Below are 22,616 nucleotides of genomic sequence, written 5' to 3' on the forward strand. Positions count from 1 at the left end.
TGGACTTGCAATTTTAAGTATGTGGGGTTTTTTTTGTTAATGGCGTGCCCTTTCTCTCTTTTTTTAAGGTAAAAAGTGCAGTTCTAGTGTACTGTTTGTTCCTAAATATCTCTTATCTATTTGTTTTCTCTTGAATGATCTCATTTATACTTTTTTTTGTTACTTTCTACGTCTTTTTAGTTTTCTAACCCATAGGCATCAAGTCCTTGATCTTCCTGACTTCTGTTTTCTCTCCAATTCTACTAGCTTTATCCTGGCTTAAAAGGGTGGTAGATAGTATTTTCCAAAGGGGGCCACACCAATATATATTCACCTTAATTGCTCTTCTGACAATGTGACAATGACAGGTGACCACTAAAAGGAGAGTCTATTTTTCTTCCCACAGAATCTGGACACTTGCAATTGCCACAGTCAACATGAGGAAGCAGAAGGAACAGTGTACAGCTTCTAAGGTTAGATCGTAAAACAGTGCAGGTGCCACTTGTCTGTCTGTATCTGTCTTTATGTCTCCCTCAGGATTCATACCCTGCATGCCTTGAGAGTTTTTTCATCATTAAGTCTGGCTACGCTGAAGCCACCCACGATAGAGAAGAACATGGAGAGGTCACACAGATATTGCAGAGCAGAGACTAACTGTTCCCCAAACTGTCTCCAAATCCCCAATCCATGGAAGCAATGAACATAGAAATTTCTACACACCAGTAAGTTTGGGGGTAATCTGTAACCATTTTAACTGAAACAAAGCAAGTTTTTTTCAAATTTGTTTTTTTAAAAAAAAAAAAAACAAAGCAACTTTGTTATAGTTCCTTACAACATATCGAAAATAAAGATAAACTGAAAAGCTAAATATGAAAATAGAAAATCAGGGGCGCCTGGGTGGCTCAGTGGGTTAAAGCCTCTGCCTTTGGCTCAGATCATGATCCCAAGGTCCTGGGATCGAGCCCCACATCAGGTTCTCCGCTCCTTGGGGAGCCTGCCTTCTCCTCTCTCTCTGCCTGCCTCTCTGCCTACTTGTGATCTCTGTCTCTCAAATAAATAAATAAAATCTTTTTTTAAAAAAATAGAAAATCATAAAAGGGCTAGAAAAAAGAAGTTGAACATATTTTACAATTTTGAGTAGTCTTTCTAAGATAACATGAAACCTAGAAGTCACACACATGCCCAAATGAGCACACACACTATACAAAAAATACAATATATAGAAAATCTGAAAACCCACCTCAAACTGCTGAGTGGTTTGGGGTGCAGGAGGATAAGGAGAGAGCACTCATGTTTTCTCCTACATCCTTTTGAAATGTTTTATTATAACCATATTATTTTCATAATTTATTTTAAAAAACACAAAACAAGACTAATTTTATCCTCTCAAATTGGCACAGATTAAATACATGCATGCAAAGACTTAAGCTAATAAGATTTCACTAAGAATGAAATATAAATTCATACAACCTTTACAAAAGTACTTGCAAAATGTTTCAAATGTCTTAAAGACTGCCAGGTGCCTAGGAGGCTCAGTTTGTTAAGTATCTACCTTCAGCTCAGGTCATGATCCTAGGGTCCTGGGATTGAATCCCTCATCTGGCTTTCTGCTCAGTGGGAAGTCAGGTTCTCCCTCTGCCCTCACCCTGCTCCTGCTCATTCTTTCTCTCTCTCTCTTTCAAAATAAATAAATAAATAACATCTTTTAAAAAAAAAAAAAAAGGACTATGACCTGGTCTTCAAATTTTTTTTTTTTAAAGATTTTATTTATTTATTTGACAGACAGACATCACAAGTAGGCAGAGAGGCAGGCAGAGAGAGAGAGAGACAGAAGCAGGCTCCCTGGTGAGCAGAGAGCCCGATGCGGGACTCGATCCCAGGACCCTGGGATCACGACCTGAGCCAAAGGCAGAGGCTTTAACCCACTGAGCCACCCAGGCGCCCCTGGTCTTCAAATTTTTTAAAAAGTACATCCAAAGATACTAAGATTTTTGTAGATAAAAACAAAAATTGAACATTAACCTATGTCAAAAATATGGGACTATTTATGTGTAAACTATGGTAATGCATAGAGAGAAATTCTATGCAATTAAACCATGTTGTAGAAGAAATATTACTGATATGGTAAACTACATTTTTTTCATAAACTCATTATTATTTTCTAAAGTAGTAGCAAAGAACTACAGTATACCGTTATATAAGACACATAATACACATGCACAGAAAAACTAGAAAGATAATCTCCAAAATGTACTAATGGGATTACCCTTTATGGTTTTCTAAATCTTCTACACTGAGTGTTTATTAGTTCTAGGAAGCAGCTGAGTGAGTAGGGGCATTAATATATCATCAGAGATGCTCATGTATGTCATCTATAAATTAAAATAAAAACAAAAACACGGTATTTACAGCAAATATTTACAGAGACCAACTTTCAAATACTCTAGCAACAGAGTATGTAACTACAACTTAGAAGTTTTTGTTTCTTTTAACCCTTACTCTAACTGAGCTATTACATGAAAATAAAATATATACTTTATCTGGCTACAGTCCTCACTGGCACATGCCTGCAGTCACAGGCTAAACTGTCTTACCCCTGGAAAGCACCATGACCAAAACATCATAATTAATATCAAATATCAGTAACAATAAATGTCCACACAGTGGTTAAGTTTCTGAATAGGTCTAAAACAGGTCTTCTTTGTCATCACAAAAAGTAAAATGCACTAAACAAATCAGTACCAATAAGCACTTAAGAGGTTTATCCTTAACTATGCAGCTCTTCAAATAAGAGTTGACTGATGAAAAAGGCAGAGGGAAAATGTATCCCACCTTCCCCATCTGACCAAAGAATGAAAAGTCCAGTTTTCAGCTATTCGCTTATTGACGTATTTTTCATATCTAAGCTCATTTTCCACAAAGCACAATGATAACAACATTCATGAGCTCATAACCTAAGTATAGGTTTTCTTTAAAAGGAGCTATTTAAACACACAATGATAACTCATTAAAAAAAAAAAAAACCTACAATTCATGGTTTTAGAGAATACCTCAGGAAAACCATTAATGCACACAAAAGCACATCCAAATCCTTTCTTGGTTCCCACAGTTCAAATGCCAGCAAAGCTACTGGAACAGCTGTTAAACAGACAAGGCTGAGAACTGAAAAGAGTAAACAAAGCAGCCTCCTCCACCATCAAACTGAGCACTACAGAATTTTTAATGAGAATGCAATTAACTGGCTTTAAAACAAAAGTTGATATTTAAAGAAAACACAAAAAGGAGAAAGGGTATTTAATAAACAAGACCAACACTTCACTGAGTTCTTACTTCAGTAGCTCATTTCCCCTTAAGACATCCACCCAATTCATTCGCTTCTAAAACCATTCCCTCCCAGTTTAAACCTCCTTAGCCTTTGCAAGTGTTACTCCTTAAAACGTTCATTTCAAAAAAATTAATTCCCTAACTAAACCTATTAGTCCCTTTTCTCCTTCCTATAGAATACCATATTACCCTAGAGACTCAATGCTCTTTTCCTTTGCTACGCTTTATGAAGACATCTGCCACTATTAAATGAACCACCTGATGATAGCTTTTGACTCATTCTACCAATACTCAAATGACCATCTGCTCTACATTTTAATGGCATCTCGCCTAAATTCAAAAACTTAAGAGAATTTACACAGCTTAAGTCTTTTTGTTGGAAAATTTTATGAGAACAATAAAACATGCTGGTCAAGATCAATGACAACAGTTCTTAAAACAGCCAATGAAAATATCTCAAAATCTTAAAGCAGTGATTTAAGTAAAATGTTAAATTTCTAGTTAGAAAAGATGACTGAAAGAGAGAATCAGAATTCTCACTATAAGCAGTGCAGTCTACAAAGCACTTCAACACGTAACAAGAATACCTAAATTATCACTTTGTGTAATAGCAAAAGAAAAAAGTAAACAATATAATTGTTCACCAACAAAAGAATGGAAACATGGATTAGGTATAGAGTGGAATACCTAAAATTAATGTTCAATAGTCACACAATTCAAGTGAATGAATCCTTCAACCATAATGCTGAATTTTTTTTAATTATCTAAGAATATAAAATGTTGCAAATAAAGTACCATATATTGTTCATAAAAACATAGCACAAATGCTACATATGTACAAATGGTACATAAAAACGAAGCACAAACATAAAAAAAAAACCACATAAATTTCTAGATAATGGTTACCTTAGGAGAGGAGAGAAGGGTACGACATTGGATAGAAGCACACAGGGCATTTTGTTTCTAGATGGGTTCACAAGTATTTATTACTCAATCTACTCCGGTATCTTATATATTAAGTGATAAATTTTAAAACATTTTAAAGTTTAAAAAATCCTAATAGACTAATATGACACCTAGTTAATCCTCTAAATTTGTACCCTAATTGGAAGATTTCACCTAACATTAAAAAAATAATTTACAAGTCATTAGCCAGTATTTAAATGTAATTACTTATTGTGGCATAACTGTTGATGTCATTCAACCAAAAAAGAAATCCTATTTCTGATTTAAGGATTCATTCAACTTTAACCCCAAATCAATGTGACAAAAAGTAATAGAGATTAAACAGAGTTAAACCAACTATAGTATGCATCTTACTCTCCCTGAACCTTCAAACTACTTACTGACTTAGAAATTGTCTCAACAATAATTAAAATTCCTAATGAGGGTAAGGCCTCTGTGACCTGCCAGCTGGTTGGTATATTCCACATTCCTTTCTCTTGAGAAATACTAAATTAATGAAAATAAGATTGTTATTACTAATAATACTGGCCACTACTCATTACCACATGAAGCTAACATGCCTTACACATACTTTATTTAAGCTTTCCAATAATACTAAAAGCTAGGCATTATGATTCCCAAGTAAACATGAAGAGACTGAGGCTGAGGTAAGTAACCCACCTTAAGTCACACAATATTAGTAGGTGGCAGGCTCAAATTCAAACCTAGGTGGGTCTGATTACAAAGTTTGGCCCTATTAAGGTCTTCGTTCCACTCGGGTTTTTTCTCCATCTGATCTTACCTAAAGAATAATTACGTATCTAGAGCAGCATGTTCCCAATTCAACCTACTAGATTTAAAATCCTTTAAGTTATCAAGTCCTATTCTAATAGTCAAATAAATCTCAGAGAGATATGCTTTAAAAATTGAAAAGATTGGGGTGCCTGGGCGGCTCAGTGGGTTAAGCCTCTGCCTTCGGCTCAGGCCATGATCTCAGGATCCTCGGATTGAGTCCCGCATTGGGCTCTCTGCTCAGCAGGGAGCCTGCTTCCTCCTTTCTCTCTCTCTGCCTGCCTCTCTGCCCACTTGTGATCTCTGTCAAATAAACAAACAAAATCTTTTAAAAAAATTGAAAAGATTATTTACTTTTTAGTTATTTCAATAATGTAGTAATGTGCAACATCACTACTTCAAGTACAACCAATTCTTATTATACATTAAAAAAATGTCTCTGAAGGCATCTCACCCAAAATCTATAATTCCATCATAACTTTTCTGTTGGACAAGTTATTCTCATCTATTTTTGCATCCTCTACTACTCTACTGTATTACAAGTTTGCATAATTAAATTATAATCATGCCCTACACAATCCAAACAAAAGAAGTTATCAAAATAGGCATACACTTGGCAGTTTTAGTATTATGTTTGTTATTTTTAGCACTGTTGTATAGGGGTAGAAAGTTAATAAGGTCAAACAAAATTAAGAATTTTATCACTTTTGGGGAGGCTGGGTGGCTCAGTCATTAAGCGTCTGCCTTCAGCTCAGGTCATGGTCCCAGTGTCCTGGGATCAAGCCCCACATCGGGCTGCTTGTTCTGCGGGAAGCTTGCTTCTCCCTCTCTTACTCCCCCCGCTTATGTTCTCTCTCTCACTGTGCCTGTCTCTCTGACAAATAAATAAACAAAATCTTTAAAAAAAAAAAAAAAAGAATTTTATCACTTTTTTTCCTGCTAACCAAGGAAAATTTACTATTTCATTTTAGAAGCAAAACATGCATCTGTGTACCTTGACATACTCCAACTTCATTTTACAGGTGAAGAACTATGGCTCAAACAGATTAATGTTATAAAGTTGGGGAGAAAAACTGACAAACCCAGAATTTTTTTAAGATTTTATTTATTCATTTGAGAGAAAGCACAAGAGAGGACAAGCAGCAGGGAGGGACAGTGGGAGAGGGAGAAGCAGACTCCTCGCTGAGCAGGAAGATAGGGATTCTATCTGAGGACCCTAGGGTCATGACCTGAGCCAAAGGCAGATGCTTAACCAACTGAGCCACCAAGGCATCCTGACAAACCCAGATTTTAATCTCCACCATCAACTTACTACTTGTGAAATCTTGAGCAAGCTAGTTCACTTCTCATAGCCTGTTTTCTCTTCAGTAAAATAAAGGCCATCAAGTAACATTTTTATCAGAATTAAATGATAATATAAATAATATACTATATATATTAAATATACATAAAATATATATAGATAGATAACATATAAAACATTTAACATAGTGCCTGAAAAATGATGGGAGCCCATGAAATATTAGTCTACTCCCCTAGTTAACAGTCTTACTTGATAAAAATCTAGAATGAACAAATAACCTTAATTTCCCTACTAAGCTAGTACATTTTCCACTACTTCATGAAGACAGACTCCGGGAAGGGGTGAGCAAGGCATCATAATCTTAACTATTACAATTCCAAGCTGTTATAATTTATTATCATCAGCCCTACAAAACTCTCAAAAATCAAATAATGACTTTTTTTAATGTAAAAACTTCTATCCCATTTCTTGTCTTTTTATGAACAAAATTATCATCAATAAGATAAATCTACCCCTGAAGAAAACCAAATACTCATATCATGAGTGTGTTTACAGAATATAAAGTAATTCTAACAATTCTAACTATCTATAAAAGTTAATGTGCTTTAAAAAAAAAAAAAAAGTACTCCCCAAATGATAAATGAATGTCTGGGCTATCTGCTTTTGTTCCCTTACCTCCCCCACTAAGTTAAATGACTGACACCTTATCTTAGTTGTTTTCTATCAATTGACTTATAAGCCAGTTGTATAGAACTCAGAACCCATTTTTCCTCCAAAACAAAGTTTTAAAGATAATTTAGGTACCAGACTATTTCACAAGAACTGTTTACACAGAGCTATGGGCATACAAAGATAAAAACTGCTAAAATTGATAAAAACTCTCAACAGAGTGGGCTTAGAGGGAATACACCTTAACCTTAACACAATAAAAGTCATATACAGGGTGCCTGGGTGGCTCAGTTGGTCAAGTGTCTGCCTTCAGCACAGGTTGTGACCCCAGGGTTCTGAGACTGAGCCCTGTGTAGGCTCCCTGCTCAGCAAGCAGCCTGTTTCTCCCTCCCTCTCAGCCACTCCCCACACTTGTACTCTCCCACTCTCTGTCAAATAAATAAATAAAATCTTCAAAAAATAAAGGTCATATATGATAAATCCATAGCTAACATCATATTCAATACTCTACGATTAGGAACAAGACAAAAATGTCCACTCTTGCCACTTTTATTCAACATAGTACTAAAGTCCTCACCACAGCAATCAGACAAGAAAAAGAAACAAAAGGAATCCAAATTGGTAAAGAATCTGTCATTATTTGCAGATGACATACCATATGTAGAAAACCCTAAGAAGGCCACCAAAAAACTATGAGGACTAATAAATGAATTCAGCAAAATTGCAGGATGCAAAATTAATATATAGAAATCTGTTGCACTAGTAACACTAATAATGAAGTAGCAGAAAGAGAAATTAAGAAAACAATCCAATTTACAACTGTATCAAAAGGAATAAAACACACGCAAATAAAATCAACTAAGGAGGCGAAAGACCTGTACACTAAAAACTAAGATACTGATGAAAGAAACTCACAATAAAAAAAAAAAAGACAATAGAAACAAACAGAAAGAAACACTGCGCTCATAGACTGGAAGACTTAATATGGTTACAGTGTCCATAATACCTAAAGTAATCCACAGATTTAATGCAATCCTTACCAAAATACCAATGGCACTTCCCACAGAGGTAAAACAAATAATCCTAAAACTGTATGGGACCATAAAGATCCCAAAGAGCCAAAGGAATCTTGAGAAAGAAAGAAAGCTAAAGATATCACAATCCCAGATTTTAAGCTATAATACAAAATTACAGTAATCACAACAGTATGGTACTGGCATGAAAATAAGACACTGACCAATGGAACAGAATAGAGAGACCGGAAATAAAGCCATGCTTATACAGTCAATTAATCTACAACAGAAGAGCCAAGAATATACAGTGGAGAAAAGACAGTCTCTTCAATAAATGAGTACTAGGAAAACATACTAGTACAAGACAGCTACATGCAAAAGAATGAAACTGGACAATTTCTTACACCATACATGAAAATAAACTCAAATTAGATTAAAAACCTAAATATAAGACCCCAAGTCATAGAACTTGTGAAAAAAAACACAGGCAGTAATCTCTTGGACATGGGCTTTATTTTAACAACATTTTCTGGATATGCCTTCTCAGCAAAGGAAATATAAGCAAAAATAAACTACTAGGACTACATCAAACTAAAAAGGCTTTTAAACAGTGAAGGAAACCATCACAAAACAAAAAGGCAACCTACTGAATGGGAGAAGATATTTGCAAATGATATATCTGATAAAAGTTTAATATCCAAAATACATGTAAAGAACACATACAACTTAACATCAAAACAATCCAATTTAAAAAAAAAATCCAATTTAAAAATTGGCGGAAGACCTGAATAGACATTTTCCAAAATACGACATACAGATGGCCAACAGACACATGAAAAAATGCTCAGCATCCTAATCACCCAGAAATGTAAATCAAAACAACAGTGAGATATCACCTCACACCCAGTATCAAAAAGAAAATAACAAGTATAGGGAAGGATGTGATGAAAAGGAAACCCTCATGCAGTGGGAATGTAAGCTGGTGCAACCAGTAAGGAAAACAATATGGAGGTTCCTCAAAAAATTAAAAACAGAACTACCATATGATCCAGTAATTCCACTGCTGGGTATTACCCAAAGAAAATGAAAGCACTAATTCAAAAAGATATATCCACCCTTATGTTTACTGCAGCATTATTTACAATAGCCAAGCTACAGAAGCAACTCACATGTTTATTGACAGATGAATGGATAAACATGATGTGGTATATACATATATACATATGTGTGTGTATGTGTATAGATATGTATATATGTGTATACACACACACACACAATGGAAAACTACTCAGACATTAAAAAAAAAAAAGGTCTTGCCACTCACAACAACTTGGATGGATCTAGAGGTTATTATGCTATGTAAAGTAAGTCAGACAAAGAATGACAAATATCATATGATTCCATTTACACCTGAAACCTAAAAAACAAACAAACAAAAAACAGCAACAAAAAAGGGAAAGAGACTCATAAACATACAGAACAAACTAGTGGTTGCCAAAAGGGAGAGGTGTAGGGGAATAGACAAAATAGGTGAAAGGGTTTAAGAGGTACAAACTTCCAGTTATAAAGTAAATAACTCACAGAGATGAAAAGTAAAATGTAGGGAATATAGTCAATAATATAGTAATAACTTTGGTGAAAGATAACTACATTTCCAATGGTGAACACTGAGTAAATGACAGCCCAGGTCACAATTTTAGGGTCCTGGGATAGAGCCCCACATCACTGGGTTCCCTGCTCAGCAGGGAGTCTGTTTGTCCCTCTCCTGCTGCTGCTCCATCTGCTTGAGGTCTTTCTCTTATTCCCTCTCTCTCAAATAAATAAATAAAATCTTTTAAAAGAAGATGATGATAATGGTGATAAGGAGGAATATTCTTTTTTTAAAAAGCCATTTTCTGGGCTGCTGCTGATGATGATGATAAGGAGGAATATTCTTTTTTTAAAAAGCCATTTTCTGGGGCACCTGGGTGGCTCAGCTCATGATCTCAGAGTCCTGGGATCAAGCCCCACATCGGGCTCTCTGCTCAGCAGGGAGCCTGCTTCCCCCCTCTCTCTCTCTGCCTGCCTCTCTGCCTACTTGTAATCTCTCTCTGTCAAATAAATAAAATCTTTAAAAAAAAAAAAAGCCATTTTCCTATAGGTATTTAAAATGCAAAAGTTCCTTCTAGGTGACTTAGAGCAATGGTTTCCAAAGTGATGTATACAACTCAGGAGATACAGAACATGATCCTTTGAAATGCAAGAGAAAATGGAAGTTCACGATGTCTTATTGATAATCACAAACTCTAAGCGTTTTTGTAAGCTAGCAGCAAACTCACTGAGTGATAAACCCTGATCCTGAACAAACAAAATGCTATATATAGTAGGTAGTCTTTATCATCCCCTTAGTATCATTATTCTTATGCTTCCCTGCAGAAATATTAATTTATCTGATTACATGGTACTGCTGTGAACTTCAAAGTGGGTATTATGTACTGTGTTGCAAACACAGCATATTATAGTTCTAAAATCCAAAAGTATAAACTTAGTCCCAAGCATTCTAAAAAAAAGGGGTTGTGGACTTTCACTGAAACTTTTACTTTTACATTTACTTTTTTTCTAAAAATCTAAAAATGAAATTAAGTTTTACTAACTGTAAATTAGTCAGCTAACACTAATACCTTCAGTGGCCCTGTATAAAAACACATACCACAGGTGTACTGAAGGTGAGTGAGAGACTGAGAACACCTGGGCCCACCACTGTTGCCCACTTCTGGCACATTAAGACATACTGAAGCTTTTTTGTACCTAATTAAGTGGATTTGTGGAATGCATGCTAATGACACAAAACAACATGTTGTTGATTATCTTGAGACAAAGTGTTTAAGAGGCAAAATTAAGAATGAGTTCCATATTTTTCACTTACAAAATAAATGAAAAATTAATGTTTCAAAATTACACACATTTTCTGGGATCAAAAGTAGGCATTAGTGGTATGCTCCTTATAAGATCTTTTAATTATGTTCATTTAATGTGTCCTAGGTAAAGATGATGTGAGAAAATATGTGCTGCCCAAAAGAAACTGAAGTAAGCAAGGTGAAAACTGGTATTTGGAGATGTTACCATCATTATACGGTCTTTAATAACAAAATGATGTGTATCACCAATTTTCATATTCATACTTGAAAGAAAATAATATTTTATTTCATTTTAAATTCAGTAAATTCAGAATTCATTGATTCAAAATATAAAAGAGAAACACCTTCCAATTCATACATAAGAAATGATTAGCATTAAAAAGGAGGGGTGGGACGCCTGGGTGGCTCAGTTGGTTAAGCGGCTGCCTTCGGCTCAGGTCATGATCCCGGCGTCCTGGGATCGAGTCCCACATCGGGCTCCTTGCTTGGCGGGGAGCCTGCTTCTCCCTCTGCCTCTGCCTGCCACTCTGTCTGCCTGTGCTTGCTCTCGCTTCTCTCTCTATGACAAATGAATAAATAAAATCTTTAAAAAAAAAAAAAAAAAAAAGAGGGAAAGTTACTAACTAAATTTCAATAAAAATTTTACTGAACTGGTAATGCAATAGAAAAATAAGATTAAGATTTAGTAAACAGGGGCGCCTGGGTGGCTCAGTGGGTTAAGCCGCTGCCTTCGGCTCAGGTCATGATCCCAGGGTCCTGGGATCGAGCCCCGCATCGGGCTCTCTGCTCAGCAGGGAGCCTGCTTCCTCCTCTCTCTCTGCCTGCCTCTCTGCCTGCTTGTGATCTCTCTCTGTCAAATAAATAAATAAAATCTTTTAAAAAAAAAAAAAAGATTTAGTAAACATTATTCATTAGGGTCCAGTCAGAAGACAGAAACTATACCAATCCATCACTTCTAGAAATGGGTAAACAACGGGGGAAAAAATGAGAGTACTAAAATATAAGAGGCTTTTTTTTTTTTTAAGATTTTATTTATTTATTTGACAGAGAGAGATCACGAGTAGGCAGAGAGGCAGGCAGAGAGAGAGAGAGGAGGAAGCAGGCTCCTGCTGAGCAGAGAGCCTGATGCGGGACTCGATCCCAGGACCCCGAGATCATGACCTGAGCCGAAGGCAGCGGCTTAACCCACTGAGCCACCCAGGCGCCCTAAAATATAAGAGGCTTTTAAAAAGCATTCCATAGGGCTAGGATCCAGACCTTGATGAAAGGGTCGGACCAGCTGGTGCTGGTATCAGTGAGTGGGGGCATGCTGAAAATACTTCTGGTTATACTGGAACAAAGTACACGAGAATCAAATACTGACACTGAAACCCTACTGGATAAGATGATACCAAAAGAAAGCTAGTAAAACAGAAAAGAGCAAGTTTCTTCTCCCACTCCAGCCTTCCAGTGTCCTTTGAGCATCCCCTATTTGCATAACCAAGTAGGATCCAGATGGCAAAAAAGAATATGCAGAGTCCTACCACAGCCTCACCAGGTACAATGCAGAGAGTGGGCTGAAGCCAAGACACAAGAGCTTAATAACCAGCATAACATTCAGAAATGCACTTCTTTCTTTTGGATCAACTATCTATCTTTCTGAGGTCTCCTAAAAGCTACAGCATCTAGCAAAATCAAGAATGGAAACAAAATCAATTTAGAATCAGACTTGATTTACTAATATATTAAAATAAGATTTTCAAAAAAAGAAGAAAAATCATACTGCTCTCATTTTTAAAAAGAAGAATATTCTGATGAGAAGCAAAATATCAAAATACCACCCCGATGGTTGGATCCTTTCCAGTGCAGGTGTTAATCCTTTTTCTGCATATATCTTTCCATAATTTTTCAGTATTTAAAATTTACATAAAAAGCACAGTACCACCTATAGTACCTTTTTGAAAACTATTTTTTACTTAACAAATATTTGGTAAAAATATACTATATATACATAGTATACTTGTATATACTTTATATACACATTCTTTCACCTTAGCTGCTAATATTTTATTGTGAGACTCATGTAACATGATATACAAATTATGTAAAAACTTTCAGTAGTTACCAAATTATTGCTTTTATAAACAATACTGCAATGAATTTCTTTATACATACCTTTTAATGGATTTGTGCCTAAGGATTTCATGGATATACACTTAGAAGATTCTCTTAGTTGCAGAATATGTGCGTTGTAAAGTTTACAAGATTGCCAAACTGCTTCTTAAAGTGGTTGTATTAATTTACTGTCCCACCAATAACCTGAGAGTTCTAATTTCTCCACATTCTTTATCAATACATACTATTTTTAGACTTTTAATTTTTGTCACTCTGACTGGGGTGAAATACATCTTTTTAAATTTTTATTTCCAGGTTAGCTCTGAGTTAGCTATATGAATAGTTATTAGCTCTTTACTATTAACATCAAATCAAATTTTCACAGCTAGAGGAAAATTTCTATTTAAAATTATCTAATCCATTTATCTCATACGTAAAGGAAAAAGCCAGCTAGCTGGCTTCTAACTTCTAACTGAAAACTTTCTCCCATACCTGGTAATATAATTACCTATGTCACTCCCAACCACACACTTACAAGCTAATATTAAAAGGTCGATTTTTCTCATTAAACAAAAGAAGCTTTATAGTCGAGGTAAGATTTCAGTAATCTGAATATTGGGTAAGATATGATAGTTAAGTAGATATGACAATGTCTTATCTTCTCCCACGGGCAGAGCTTGGCTTCAACAGTGTAGGATGACTGGAACTTTAAGCTGCTGTTTAGAACAAAAAGCAAAACAAACAAAAAAAACATAAAAGATTAAGAACACTGATAAAGTAAAAAAAATAATACCACAAGAGTAAAGACAGACAATGTGGAGCTGGAAAATCTGACAGCGTCACATGCAGCTCAAATACTGTATGTAATAGTATTGTAAATTTCAAGGTCTGTGGATTAGTTAATGGTATTGTACTAATGTTATTTTTCTGGTTTCAATAATTGTAAGATATTAATACCTGAAGATGAGCAAGGGGCAAAAGGGAACTCTTTTTACTGGTTTTGTAATTTTTGTAAACCTGAAATTATTTCAGAAAGGTTCAACTTATTTTTTTTTAATTTTTTTTATTTATTTGAGAGAGATCACAAGTAGGCAGAGAGGCAGGCAGGCGGGGGGTGGGGGGGGGAAGCTCCCTGCTGATCAGAGAGCCTGATGCCAGGGCTCCATCCCAGTACCCTGGGATCATGACCTTAACCAAGGCAGAGGCTTTCACTCACTGAGCCACCCAGGTGCCCCAAGATTAAACGTATTTTTATTTTAACTACTGTGTAAAGAAATACCAAGTACTGTATATAATAAATATAACATTTAATAAACCTTGAGAATGTAATAAAGTACCAATAGACATCAATTATCAAATATTTTGGAGAAAAGAAAATTGAAAGTAGTATTATAGTCCTGGGGTAAAACCAAATCTAACAGTTTGTGATTTGTTCAATCCTTCAAAAAAAAAAAATGCTAAAGATATTAAATCATAGAAATCAAAATTCATTTCAACAGCACTGCATAAGAAGGCTAGCTACCCTGCATCTAGAAATGCTTTTAAAATGTCTGCTAAAAGAATCAGACGAACAAGATGAATTATTACACACAACAAATTAAATGAGTAAAATTATCTTGTAAATTAAACTGAGATTTTAAAACAATTACCTCTAAAAACATCTGCTTTTATATAAGATAATGAAACTATGACAGATATACTTCACACCACAAAGCACACAGACAACATTAATATCCCTTCAAAAATTACTGTAATATAGGATTTGTTACACTTTACTCTAGAAAGATTTTTAAATTTCCTCATAAACGTGCAATTACCAATACCAAGATGACGGCAAATTATTGAGCTGTGGTGAAATTTTAGCTTAAGCTAGCAAGGTAAAATCTTTTAAGAGCCTGCAGAAACAGGTATATGCCTCATTCCAGGTAAAACATCAGAGTGTAAAGTGCTAAAATGTTTTTGGACAGCAACCAGTCAGTTATCTATCAAATGTTAAATATGTGTACCCCTTGATGCAATCTATAACAGAAGTACTCAACACATATGCATAGGATTTATTCTGTATAACAGTGAATAAGAAGACCTGAAACAATATAAAATGCCCACCAAGAAAGCACTAGTTAAATACATTATGGTGTCTAGTCACTGGAATATTATGCACTTATAAAAGAATAAGATAGACCTACATGTGCTAACATGGAACAATTCCCAATATATTAAGTGGAGGAAACAAAAGTGCAGAAGAGAATACAGTTTTTACCATTTGTGCTTTAAAAAGGTAGATTTACAGTATATTAATAAATATGCTTGCAAAAAATAGGGTATGTAAGAATACACAAGAAACTAGTAACAATGGCTGTCCCTTTTTGTACTGTTGAATCTTTTCTTTTGGGCATGCATATACGTCTTTCCCAATGTTTAAATAACCAGTTAAGAAACACAATTTTATGGGGTGCCTGGGTGGTTCAGTGGGTTAAAGCCTCTGCCTTCGGCTCAGGTCATGATCCCAGAGTCCTGGGATCGAGCCCCACATCGGGCTCTCTGCTCAGCGGGGAGCCTGCTTCTTCCTCTCTCTCTCTCTGCCTGCCTCTCTGTCTACTTGTAATCTCTGCCTGTCAAATAAATAAATAAAATCTTTAAAAAAAAAAAAAAGAAAGAAACACAATTTTATGAATTATCTGTTCAAAAAAACTGAGATGACTTGTGTTAGTTTCCTTTTTGTCACTGCCAATAACAAACAGGAACCCATTTCAGATGTGTTAGGTTTTGTTAAATTCAATCATCAAGCCTTAGAAGTAGCTTATTTATTAATTAACTCAAAACGTATTAAAGACTTTAAAGTTAAGATCTGAAACCATAAAACTCCTATAAGAAAACACAGGCAGGAAAAAAAAAAGGAAAAGAAAGGAAAGAAAACACAGGCAGTAAGTTCTTTAACAATGATTTTGGCAATGATTTTTTTGGACTTGACACCAAAAGCAAAAGCAACAAAAGCAAAAATAAACAAGTGGGACTCCATCAAACTAACGAGTCACTGCACAGGAAAGGAAACCATCAACAAAATGAAAGAACTTACTGAATGGGAGAAAAATGCTTGCAAATAATGCATATAATGATTAATATGTAAAATACATACAGAACTCATACAATTCAACAGCAGAAAAACCAATTTGATTAAAAAATGGACAGAGCATCTGAATATTTTTTCAATGAAGATATACGGATGGCCAACACACATGAAGAAATGTTCAACATCACTAATCATCATAAAAATGCAAATCAAAACCACAATGAGACATCACCTCACACTAGCTAGAATGGCTACTACCAAAACAACAAGAAACAGCAAAAGATCAAAAACAGAACTACCATAGGATCCAGCAACACTTCTGGGTATCTAGCCAAAGAAACAGAAAACACTAATTCAAAAACATTTGCATCCTCATGTTCACCGAAGCATTATTTACAATAGCCAAGACAAGGAAACAACCTTAAGTCCATCAATGGATGAATGGATAAAGAAAATGTGCCCCCCACACACACACACTGGAATATGAACTCAACCATAAAAAAAGAATTAAATGCTGCCATTTGCAACAATATGAATGGATCTCAAGAACACTGTACCAACTGAAATAAAGGAAAGAAAGACATATACCTTATGATCTCATTTATACATGGAATCTTAAAAAAAAAAAAAAAAAAAAAAAGCTCATAGATACAAAAGCTCAAAAATACAAAGAACAGATTGGTTGCCAGAGGTGGGAAGAAGTGAAATGGGTGAAGGGTGTCAAAAGGTGCAAACTTCCACTTATAAAGTAAACGTCATGGGATGTAATGTACAACATGGTGACTACAATTAATAACACTGTGTTGTTGCATATTTGAAAGTTGCTAAGGCAGTAAATCTTAGAAGTTCTCATCACAAAGGAAAAAAATTTTATTAACTATGTAGACTATGGATGCTAACTAGACTTAACTGTGATGATCGTTTTGCAATATATATAAATATCAAATCATGTACACAGAAAACTAACAGATGTCAATGATACCTCAATTTTTTAAAAGTAGCTTATTTATGCATTCTGTAAAGTAACAAATTTTAAATTTGAACTACTTTCTACTAAAGACAGTATCATGGACAAATCTGTAAAAATATTTTTGATTAAAGTAATCCAAAAAATAAGGCTAGAGCTTTATTTTATGAGCACAAGCCTTCAGTTTACCGCACTACAAAAAATTCTAGAGTAACAAACAGATCCCTGATATTTGTGAATCAAGGACCTTGACTCATTGTGCATGAATGGGTGAGTCTCTAATACATCCTGAGATGGGATGTTAACGACAAAAAACCAGTGTCTAATCCACTTGGAAAAAGTATTTAACACAAGGAAATGGTTCAACAGCTTGGACTATTTTTCCCTCTATTGGTAATGAAACAATTTAGAAGAAAAATCATTCTACAAGGTCCTAATTAACATTCAGCTACTGAAGTCCAAGTCCTTCTATGTATTATAGGAGGCAATACATACACTTATACATACATACATACATGGTATCTCAACAAATCCGAACTACCAGAGGCCCCTCGGCAATTGTAACCCGTCAACTAAACACCATATGGCTAGGCAAGCCTCTCTTCAGACAGTTATCACTCGGTGGCTGATTAATTTCAATGGGTTATTAGACAGGCCTCTCCAGACCCCTTCCCTAGAGAAGGAGGAGGGGAACAGTCTGTTGTCTTCCCGGTGCTTTGTGCCTTCCAGGCTTGAAAGCATCCTGGTGATGGTGCTGCCATCATTTCCCGTGGGGGTAGCGGGGTCTCCTCTGCAAGTTTTTGTTTACCAGGTACTGAACCTAAATCTCTTTGGCTCTCTCCCTTCCTACCGCGGGGCTTCTCCCCGGCAGCCCGACGCCCACCCGGCCGCGCCCCTTCCCCGCGCGCTCGCAGGCCCGGAGCCAAGCGGCCAACACTCACCCGTGGGCGCGCTGTCCAGGATGCGCAGGTCGTAGGCCCCGGAGCAGCGGTAGTTGGCGGCGGTGCCGTTGTCCCACACCACTACCACCTCCTCGGGGCTCTCGAAGCTCCGGACCGTGCCCACATGGCCCTCGCCGCCGTCCTGCTTCCCCCACTTCCAGTCCGGGCCGCGCACTACCCGGGCCCCGACCCCTTCCACCATCACCCGGTTATTCCGGGAGTTACTCATCGGGGCCCGGGCGGTGGGCTCCGCCGCTGCCGCCGCCGCCGCCGCCGCCGCCGGGGGGCCCGTGAGGGAGTTGGGCCCGGGCCGGACTCTCGGCGCCGGCGGGAGCGGCAGGGAGCCCCGGGGGACGTGGGAATAACTCACGGGGGCGGCGACGCGGTCCCCGCCAAGACCACAACCGCTCTCCAGCCGTCGCCGCCGCCGCCGCGCCCCCCGCTCGGACTGGAGGCCGGACCTCAGCGGCTCAGAGGCCGCGGCGGCGGGCGGGCAGAGGGGAGGGGGCCGTGGGCGGGGACTCCCCCGCTTCCTCCGGGCTCCCCGGCCGGGCTACAGCGACGGCCGCCAGGAAACCACGCTCTCCCCCGGCCGGGAGCGCGGGGAGCGCAGGGGGCCGGGGGAAGCTAGCCCGGGGGAGACGGCGAGGGCTGCGGGGAGCAAGCTTAACTGCCGGCCTTTTTTCTCCCCCAGTCCCTCGCTCCGGGGTGGCCGCCCGACTGCCGGCGCCGCCTCCTCCCCCGTGGACAGCGGTGGTACCTCCCGGCGTCCGGCGAGCGCCCGGGCCCACGGGCCCCCTTCTCTCTGCCCCCGCGCACGCCGCCGCGCTCCGCCCCGCCACAGAGTCCCCGCCGGGCGAGAGCGGCTCCACATCCGGATACTGACGCACTTAAGGCTGGAGCAGCACCTTCTCTGACTAGGAGGGGGAGCCACGGCAACAGTAGGGCGGAAAGGGTTTCGGAGAGGCGCGCGACTGGAGAAAGAAAGGAGAAGGATATCGATCCCTAAGCGTCCTCTCCAGGGCCCGATGAGAGTGCGCATGCGCTCGGCCGGAAAGCGCGGTGGCTGGGGGGGTGGGGGCGGCGGGTGACCGCCAGCCTGAGCCTGAGGCGCTGGAGGGGCAGCACAACGGGGTTGGGGCCTACCGGTGGTGCGGTGCGCTCCATTGGCTGCGACAAAAGGGGCGGAGCAAGAAATCCGTCCCACCTTCCCGGAGGTGGGGCTGGAGGAAATCCTAGATAAATCTGGGGTATGGCGACACGGGCCGTGAAACCAGGTAGTTGTGATGAGCTCAGTGTTTAAGTTGTAGTGCACCTAGGTGTACAGTGTGAACTGGGGATTCCGTGTTGTTTTAGTCGTCTTTTTTAATGGGATCTGAAGTAAGACAGATTATAGCACAGATTAAGGACGACGTGTATTTTTGTATGTGTAAATTTCAAATTTATCAAACTGGAGTGGGTGATTAGGGATGTATTTTTAAGCTGAGTAGAATGGTGTTGAGTGTGAGCTACGTGCAAAGTCCTTTGAAAGCTGTGTCTTGCCTTCCTGCGGAGTCAGGGTGCTAAGTAGACCAAACAGTACACGCTCCTGAGAGAGTTTACATGTACCTTGCCCATTGATAAGCCCCTCCACCCTAGACGTGATTCAGCTCTTGAATACAAAAGACAATCCTGGAAGGAAAAGAGGGCCATAAGAGTGGTTTCTGGCTGCCCTTTCTTAAATAACATTATGGTGTGTAAGATTTAAAACCATTGTTTTTTAGCCCAGCGTGGAGGCATTGTTGCTTTTCCTGAGAGTCACAGGAGTAGGAATACTCCCTCAAAATCAAATAACCAAGTAGAAAGACAATAATCCAGTGGAAAGAAAGGAGGTGTAAAATGTGGCCAATTATTATGTTGTAAAATAAATAAAATATTCTTTATTTTTCATGTAAATAAAACTGAGGAAAACACCAATATAGAATCCCCAAGACCAAACAGAGCTAATTGGAGAGACTAAACACGATTTAAAATATTTGTTCAGAATAGGCCAGTCAAATTTCTGGTCTGCCTTAAACTATTTTCACCCCAGAAATTTAAAATGTGCTTTTGCCAGAGCTACTCAACTGCAGCTATTCAATTAAGGACACTATTAGTATTTGAGCTCTGCCAGCTCTTCTTCTCTCTCTGGGATCTTTTCTGGTTTCCTTCCTTTCAGGATAACCAATTAGATTAATCAATTGAATTAATAAGCAGACAAAAAGATTCTGAAGGGGGGGCACTTGAGTGACTCATTTACTTAAACTCCCAACTCTTGATCTCAGCTCAGGCCTTGATCTCTGGGTCATGAGTTAAAGCCATGCACTGGGCTTCACTCTGGGTGTGGAGCCTACTTTAAAAAAAAATTTTGGGGGGGCGCCTGGGTGGCTCAGTGGGTTAAGCCACTGCCTTCGGCTCAGGTCATGATCTCGGGGTCCTGGGATCGAGTCCCAGGTCGGGCTCTCTGCTCAGCAGGGAGCCTGCTTCTCTCTCTCTCTGCCTACCTCTCTGTCTACTTGTGATCTCTCTGTCAAATAAATAAATAAATAAATCTTTTAAAAAAAATTTTTTTTGAAAAAAAAATATACCTACTACCCAAGTTATACTTATGATTGACTTTGTAAATTAAGTTGATTCAAGTAAAGGCCAATTCGTCATAGTGCAACCTTACATTTTACATCAAGCACAGCATATTAATAATGGCTTTCCACATATTTAATTGTATTTAGCTCACCCAGGAGTTTTATACTAAGATGTAATCAAATATTTAGAAAAGCTTTTGTTTTTTATACCAAAGATTAGTTATAATAACTTTGAATTTTATTTGCCCTTAAAATGAAAAGGGATCCTAAGAACTGATCTAGCCCAGTGGTTTTTCTTTTTTCCCTAACCACCCCCACAGACCCTCTGTTCTTATCTGTACATTTGATCAATGAAGGGAGCTAGGTAGTGAAGCAATATAGCAAGGCTAGAGCCTACATGTAGTCTTTCCTTCCTTCTACCTTTGCAGGGGCTCTACAGGAACTAGTCAAAACCTCTGGAGTATAAATGAGCATAAGTATGCTCAGATTAGCCCAATCCCCATATTTGATCAAAATAAATTGAGGTCAGGACTGATTAAGTAGTAACTTGTCCAGGATTACAGAGGAAGTTCAGACCTACAGCTTAGACTATATCTATCTAATACTTGTATGTATTTCTTTATGTTAAGTATTCTCTTCTCCATCATTCCCCTTGTTAAATATATTGTGACTTTATAACACGAACATGTTGGTAACACAACTTCAAGACTAAATACAGTTTGCCAATGGTCTCTAAATAATTTTGATTATACACGTTTTCAGTACAAAATCTTTGAACATGTACTTCCAATATATGTACTTATTGGTGCACAAATTATATGTGTACCACATACAGGTGTAATAAAATATACTCAAAATTCAAATTATAGACATACCTCAGGGATATTGCAGGTTCGGTTCCAGACCACCACATTAAGTAAGTATTGTAATAAAGTGAGTCAAATAAATTTTTTGGCTTCCCCATGCATATAAAAGTTATGTTTATACTGCACTGTCAGCTATTAAGTGTGCAATAGCATTATGTCTTAAAAAATGTACATAACCTAATTTAAAAAGTACTTTATTGCTAAAAAAGAAAAAGAAAAGAAAAAAGAAAAAGAAAAAACTAACCATCATCTGAAATATGAACTTTCAGGGAGTTGTACTCTTGCTGGTGGAAGGTCTTGCCTCTACACTGATAGCTGCTGATTGATCAGGGTAGTGGTTGCTGTGGCAATTTCTTAAATTAAGGCAACTATGACTCTGCCCTTCCACAAACAATTGCTCTATAGCATGCAATGCTGTTTGATAGCATTTTACCCCCAGGGGAAGTTATTTCAAAATACGAGTCAGCCCTCTCAATGAGCAGTAATATTTTGAAGGGATTTTTTTTCCTGAGCAGTAGATCTCAACAGTAGCCTTAATATTCAGTAAACCATATTATAAACAGATGTGCTATCATCCAGGCTTTGCTGTTCCCTTTATAGAGCACAGGCTGAGTGATTTAGCATAATTCTTCAGAGCCCTAGGATTGTCAGAATGGTCAAGGACATTGGCTTCAACTTAAAGTCACCAGCTGCAGTAGCCCCTAACAAGACAGTCCTTAAAGGCTTTGAAGGGACTGACTGCTCCTCTCTAGCTGTAAGAAGTCTAAATAGCATCTTCTTCCAAGAGAAGGCTGTCTATACTGAAGTACTGTCGTTCAGTGTAGCCGCCTTCATTAATGATCTTACCAAGATCTTCTGGGTCACTTGGGGCACCTTCTCCATCAGCACTTGCTGCTTCACCTTGCACTGTGACGTCATGGAGGCAGCTTCTTGCCTTAAACCTCATGAACCACCTTGTGCCAGCTTCAGACTTTTCTTCTGAGCTTCTTCACCTCTCTCAGCCTTCCCAGAACTAAAGAGAGCCAGGGCCTGGCTCTGGATTAGGCTTTGGCTTAAGGGAATGTTGTGGCTGGTTTGATCTTCTATCCAGACTACTCAAACTTTCTCCATCTCGGCAATAGAGCTATTTCATTTTCTAATCATTTGTGTGTTCATT

General features: G+C 38.2%; 1 protein-coding gene across 1 annotated transcript in view; it reads right to left on the reverse strand.

Moving 5' to 3' along the window:
- The window catches only part of MIB1 (mindbomb E3 ubiquitin protein ligase 1), a 130,470-nt gene extending 112,220 nt beyond the window's left edge, over positions 1 to 18,250 (reverse strand). The window contains exon 1 of the mRNA XM_032309412.1: positions 17,995 to 18,250. Within this exon, the coding sequence (XP_032165303.1) occupies positions 17,995 to 18,223 (229 nt within the window). The 5' untranslated portion in view covers positions 18,224 to 18,250. The remainder of the gene's footprint in view (positions 1 to 17,994) is intronic.
- Between the last annotated feature and the right edge of the window lie 4,366 nt (positions 18,251 to 22,616).

Source organism: Mustela erminea, chromosome 13, assembly GCF_009829155.1.
Source record: "Mustela erminea isolate mMusErm1 chromosome 13, mMusErm1.Pri, whole genome shotgun sequence".
Lineage (NCBI taxonomy): Eukaryota > Metazoa > Chordata > Mammalia > Carnivora > Mustelidae > Mustela > Mustela erminea.